This window comes from Epinephelus lanceolatus, chromosome 14 (assembly GCF_041903045.1).
Source record: "Epinephelus lanceolatus isolate andai-2023 chromosome 14, ASM4190304v1, whole genome shotgun sequence".
Classification (NCBI taxonomy): domain Eukaryota; kingdom Metazoa; phylum Chordata; class Actinopteri; order Perciformes; family Serranidae; genus Epinephelus; species Epinephelus lanceolatus.
The window spans coordinates 7,032,900-7,039,736 of NC_135747.1; the positions used below are offsets into that span (position 1 = coordinate 7,032,900).

At 40.3% G+C, this 6,837-nt stretch overlaps 1 protein-coding gene across 2 annotated transcripts in view; it reads left to right on the forward strand.

The window, feature by feature from the left end:
- The window catches only part of dpp10 (dipeptidyl peptidase like 10), a 336,082-nt gene that overhangs the window by 300,491 nt on the left and 28,754 nt on the right, over nucleotides 1–6,837 (forward strand). For both annotated transcript variants that reach the window (XM_033617236.2, XM_033617237.2), the window contains exon 11: nucleotides 4,642–4,765. In XM_033617236.2, the coding sequence (XP_033473127.2) occupies nucleotides 4,642–4,765 (124 nt within the window). The remainder of the gene's footprint in view (nucleotides 1–4,641; nucleotides 4,766–6,837) is intronic.

Here is a 6,837-nt window from a genome sequence, read left to right on the forward strand (position 1 = left end):
GCATCACTGTATGAACTCAATCTCATGACTGTTAATGAACGTGTTGTGAATGTGTGCTGGGCTGAGTCTTGGACGACTCTGCCTCATAAAACAGAGATCTCTTGTACCATCATAAGAAAAAGAAACTGTGTAGAAGACATCTGACAAAAGAAAAACAACAGCTCACTGAAGTCATTTTGTAGAGTTGGAAGGACCAGGAAGCTGGGAAAGTAACCTGCGTCCTTGTTTCGATTACAATCTCACTTTCATTTCAGTGATGTTATTTCCTGTTATTTCCTATTGCCCAAAACCCAGTAAACCAAGGGTATTTTTGGAAGATTACACATGTCAGTTTATACGTTAACTTTTCTACTCTTCAGTGTACTGCACTGTGTACAACCCATGTCTGGTGAGAGTTAACATTAGCTAGCGGCACTACTCATTCAATCAATCAATCAATCAATTTTATTTATAAAGCCCAATATCACAAATCACAATTTGCCTCACAGGGCTTTACAGCATACGACATCCCTCTGTCCTTATGACCCTCACAGCGGATAAGGAAAAACTCCCCAAAAAAAACCCTTTAACAGGGAAAAAAAAACAGTAAAAACCTCAGGAAGAGCAACTGAGGAGGGATCCCTCTTCCAGGACGGACTGACGTGCAATAGATGTTGTACAGAACAGATCAGCATAACAAATTAACAGTAATCCACATGACACAATGAGACACAGAGAGAGAGAGAGAGAGAGAGAGAGAGAGAGAGAGAGAGAGAGAGAGAGAGAGATGCAGGTAATGACAGTAGCTTACAACAACATTATTGAAAGTAATAATATTATAGTTATAGTTCTGGCTACTGTGGTACAATATGTTGAAAGTATGTATTAATATCTGGCAGTATACATGTGTGACAATAGTCATATATGTATAATAACAGTAGAAGTATGACTAATGACTAATGATGGCAGCAGCAGCAGCAGCAGCAGCAGCAGGAGGCATCTGGCAGGACCACGGCAGCAGCACAACCACACATGTCACGCTGTCCAGGCACCGCTGCAATATGAGTTAACCTGAGAGACAGTGGAGCACAAAGGCTCCGGAGAAGAAGCCGAGTTAGTGACATCCAAAATGGCTGAGTTAGCAAGATGCAGTAATAGAATATGAGAGAGAGAGAGAGAGAAAGAGAGAGAGAGAGAGAGAGAAGGAGAGAAGGTGCCCGGTGTATTATAGGGGGGTAGGGGTAGGGGGGGGGCAGACTAGGCCTAAGTCAGCCTAACTAGGGGCTGGTACAGAGCAAGCCTGAGCCAGCCCTAACTGTAAGCTTTATCAAAGAGGAAAGTCTTAAGTCTAGTATTAAATGTGGAGACGGTGTCTGCCTACCGGACCGTAACAGGAAGATGATTCCACAGGAGAGGAGCCTGATAGCTGAAGGCTCTAGCTCCTGATCTACTTTTGGAGACTTTAGGGACCACGAGTAACCCTGCGTTCTCAGAGCGCAGTGTTCTGGTGGGATAATATGGCACTATCAGCTCTCTAAGATGTGACGGAGCTTGACCATTTAGAGCTTTATAAGTTAAGAGTAGGATTTTAAATTCAATTCTGGATTTTACAGGGAGCCAGTGCAGAGAAGCTAAAACAGGAGAAATATGATCACGTTTCTTAGTTCCTGTTAGTACACGTGCTGCTGCATTCTGAATTAGCTGGAGAGTTTTTAAGGACTTACTAGAGCTACCTGATAATAGAGAGTTACAGTAATCCAGCCTAGAGGTAACAAAAGTGTGGACCAATTTTTCTGCATCTTTTCGGGTCAGGATAGGCCGAATTTTCGCAATATTACGCAGATGAAAAAATGCAGTCCGTGAGGTTTGTTTTAAATGAGAATTAAAAGACAAATCTTGATCAAATATTACTCCGAGGTTTCGGTTATTACAGACTGTAATGTTGTCCCGACCTAACAATGTTGCAGTGGAAACCAACCTGGTCTCATTCTGAGGTCATTTAATACCTGCAATTCCACGTCAGACACTGACGAAAAAAGCCGTTCTTTCACATCGTCATGATACGCGGCAGGGCACCGTCAGTGTGTAATGGCGCCCAACGGCATCTGGGGAAACACGGACAGACAACAACATAAGTTCAGGGGGCAAAAAGTCCAAGTAGGGGGGTCAGAAGGGGTGGTGGATGGGCCCAACAACCACCGACTTTCACCTAGGAGGCTGGTGTTTTCTCTCATGTGACTGTATAGCCAAACCCTTTGTTTGTTTTTTTTCAAACCCAACCATAGCTTTTGTTGCCTAATCCCAACACTGTGCGTGTGTTGACTAAATGTAACCATGTGCATTTGTTGCCGAAGGAAGAAAATGCCAATTTAAGGTGTTGTACCAATGTAGTGCGTTTATTTTGAAAGAGGCTGTATGGAAACTGTACATTTCCTGTGAAAACAGAAGTGTATTTTGAAAACAAACAATGCATTTAACAGGCAGAAGTTGACATGGTGTCCCAGAACGTCAGCAAACAACACACCCAGGGTACCTTGCACGTCAAATCTTGACGTGCAAAGGCCATGAGCAAACCTCTATATTTGACAAGGTCGGGGTGAGAGTGTGTTGATTCCAGCTGACATTCTTGACTTTAAGAGGCTAAAGCTGGCAGAATTTGAAGCAAGGGAGATGATACTGGTATCATATGAAACTAGAAGACATAAGGAATCCAGTGGTACCAAACATGCTTTGGCTTCTCTCTAGTGTCTCAGGAAGGGGGCTAAATAGGGCTCCAGAGTTAGGTTAAATTTTGTTGAGGGAAAAACAGCATTTCACAGGGGTCCCTTGACCTCTCACCTCAAGATATCTGAACGAAAATGAGCTCAATGGGTACCCACAAGTCTTCTCTCTACGTACATGCCCACTTTATGCTAACCCCATGCAGTTTTGGGCAAAACCATGCAGGTTATCTTCGTCTATTGTATTTAGATATTTCTATACACTAGGATCCCTGAATAGTCTTGGTATTGAATTGAAAATTGGGTATACCCTGAAAGATGAGACTTGTGGATTCAATGAGCCTAATTTCATTCATATACGATGATGTTAGTCCCCATAGTAGCCATTTTATTGTATTAAGACCATTTTTTCTAAACTTGACCTTACTGTATGAAATGAGCAATCATAGGCATTTCTAGCCCATTTTTGGGGGTGCTGAAGCACCCCTAAATTGAATCCCAGCACCCCTAAAATTTGAGAGATTTTTTTAATTTTTTCTTTTACTGTATGTCCTTTTTTAACAAGCTAGAAAAGTGTCAAAAGCATACAGTAGTTGGTTGAAATGTAATATTTTAACAACAAAAATACATTTATTTTTGGTATTTTTGGTACTCACTATAGTGGGCTGGTTTACTCCAGAAACATACATACTGTTTATGTGTACTGTATGTTGAGGAGCTGCTGTATCAAAATGAGTTATCCTCCCCCAGAAATTAGGGTTACGATATGTTTCTTTTATGATTCCAATCCATTCCTCTTTTGCTGTGGCTCAGCATTTAAATAACCTTTATCACATTTGATGGTTTAGTCACAGACTTTCCCAAAAAGTGTTGTGCTTTTCTTTCACAAATGTGGGAATGAAATTGCGTTAAAATGTGCAAAACAGTGAAATTTATCTTGCCTGGCCGGGCAGCTCTCTGGGTGCTCAGCACCCCTAAACCTCTGATCCTAGAATTGCCGCTGTGAGCAATAGTGATCTCTAGGATAATCACAGCCTCATGTTACAACCATAGGTATACTGACAATAAGTGGGTTTCTTAGCAGTTTTCAGAACAGGTGCTTGCTATCCAATCGCCAAAAATGCAATCTTCAAGTGCCAAAAGTTTTTAATTCTAGCTCACAGCATGGATTTGTCTATGATGCTCCTCAAGGTCATGGTGTCTTCATGTGGTATTTTGAAAGGGTTTTGACATTTTTTTTGCAATTCTCGAGTGGTAAAAAAAAAGCTTCAATTAGCATTAAATCTGTGTAACAATCTGGCATCAACTCAAAAAATGCTGCAACAATTATAAGACATAAATGAGCATGAGAATGGCCATCACATACTTCCATCATAATGTTCTAGGTCCTTATGCACTCTAAACTTTAAAAGTTTGAATAGGCACCTAACCAAAATACAATGTTTATTACAGATGTATGACTAGAGAAACATGACACACACAGGGTTGAACTGCATCTCAAATTAATCTCCAGGTTTCCAGATTTCAGATAATGTATACCACTTTTATGGGGCATATAGTGTTAATGTGCTATAGCCCCGTCAAGATCTCCTGTCCCTCCAAAAACAAACAAAAAAAGGACATAAATGGGTCTATATGGGTCTCAGAGGGTTAAAGTCTGGTGGCATTCAGTATGCCTGCACCTAATGAATGGAACAGTTTGCCTGCTGGTCTTAGACCTGCTCCGACACTATGTCCTTTTAAAACCACAACAAAGATCTTCCCTTTTACTTTGGCATTTTCTTAACGAACACACAGTATTTGTACATGTTTGTATATCTCTATTTATTTGCACAGCTTTGCTGTTTTATTTTGTTTTTATGTAAAGCACTCTGATTTGTTTTTGTATGATATGGTGCTAAACAAATACATTTAAACTGAATGGAATTAATGTTTTTCACAGGGAACATTACGTGACCATGGTAAAGTGGATCAGCAAGACCAAGACATCTGTCAGGTGGTTGAACCGGGCCCAAAATATCTCCATCCTGACTGTGTGTGACACCACCACTGGAGCCTGCGTCACGGTGTGTGTGTGTGTGTGTGTGTGTGTGTGTGTATAAAAGAGATAGAAAGAGAAGTGTATCCTTGGGTAGAGAAGGAGACTAAACATTTTTAAAAGCATACCACCTTCCTTTGTGTTTATGTTAGGATCACTTAATTTGAAAATCTATTGACAATAAATGTGTAGAAAACATTTCATTACCTGTACACTGCCACATAATGCTCAACATTTACTTTATGGAAGGCTAAGCAATACTTGTTAGACTTCAGTGAAGAGCTCTTTGCGTGCTTTATATTTGATAAAGCTAGTAACAGCTCTTGACTCATCTGATTTGATTTCCAAGGTAAACCTTTTGTCTTGCGTTTGTTCCCGGCCCTTGTTTAACTTCAACTTTTTCTCAAGCTCTTGTCGTTTTAAATCATTTTCATCTTTCTATAGCCTAAGTGCTTGCCATGTGCTTTGGTGTTGTGAGTTCAAGAGGATCTAAGTAAGAAAAGTAGCGTCTGTTATTCATGTTATACAGAAAGTACAGGTGGCTTTAATGGCTTTCTTTTTTTTGTGAGACATTCATCAATATTTTCAACAGTTACACAGACCAGCATTAACTTTAGCACTTAAACACACTGTAAAAGGACATTCTTTACACTTTTGCTCTTTGAGTTCTTGATGCATTGACCTTACAAATCATGACATATTTCTCTTATATAACAGTACATTAGCTGCTGTGACCATAACAAAGTCTTGACATTGCCTCCTGATATTAGTGGTTCTGACCCTGTTACTACTTGGAATTGTATCAAAACCAATTTTGCCTTATTGCCTACCCCCGCACTGCAGCATATATAAATAAATCCCCGAAAGCCTGCTCGACATTATAGCAGTTGCTTAGCTATAATTTCACATGCCCATTTGAGGGCGAGGTTTAGGGAATGATCAGTGATGTTGAGTCTTGAGAACACAATGCCAGGGGGGAGAGAACACCTCATTACAGAGATAGTAGAAAAAGCTTTACAGAGTAATTCTGACTAACCACCACCAGCATGTTGGGGCGGCAGTGGCTCAGTCCATAGGGACTTGGGTTGGGAATCGGAGGGTCGTCTGTTCAAGTCCCCGTCCGGACTTGGAGCGTGGACTGGTAGCTGGAGAGGTGCCAGTTCACCTCCTGGGCACTGCCGAGGTGCCCCTGAGCAAGGCACCGAACCCCCCAACCGCTCGGAGTTCCTGTCATGGGCAGCCCACTCTGACATCTCTCCACTTAGTGCATGTATAGGTCCAGTTTGTGCATGTGTGTGTTCGGACCTGTGTGTAATTGACAAACAGAGTGAAAAATTGAATTTCCCCTCAGGGATTAATAAAGTATATAAAATTAAAAATTAAATTAAATTAAAAAAATGTTCCTGATTTGCTACCAACTAGTCGTTCACCAACTAACTCTGTGAATAGACCCTTTGTAAGCAAAACTTTCACACCACCTATTCAGCACATTCTCAGGCCCAATGCCTTAAATAGGTTAGTGGCTCTACACTTTAAACTATGATACTCTAGTAACCCCTCTAGCATCAGTTTCCGTGTCAAAATCTGCTTGTGTGTCCTTTTCAAAATAAACTTCCATGGAAATGTAGGGTTTTTTTTACTAAAACTTCTGGTTTAGGCAACAAAAATACTTGGTCAGGCTTAGAAGAAGGATCATGGTTAGAATGCAGTGTTTGTTAGTAACTTCATGCGTAACTAAGTTAACGAGTATGTCACATGATATACGTATCATATGTCATGTGACACGTATGTCTCCAGATGTTAACTATATAAAGAGTTAAAAAACGTTGATGTTGACTTTCGGTTTCACACAGGACATGGACTCTTATCTCCTGACCTTTGACCCATTCACCCCCTACTCAGACATTCTCGCTCTTTATACTGTGTCATTACCACAGATGGGTTTGCATTGGGGCTTGCACAATATTAGATTTTCACTATACAATAATCATGGCCAAAAGAGTTCATAATAATATTATCATTGCAATATCTACAGAATTTTTTATTTATTTTTTTTTTTTAAATTATGCTATCACTCAAATGAATCTTTAACTATGTTTT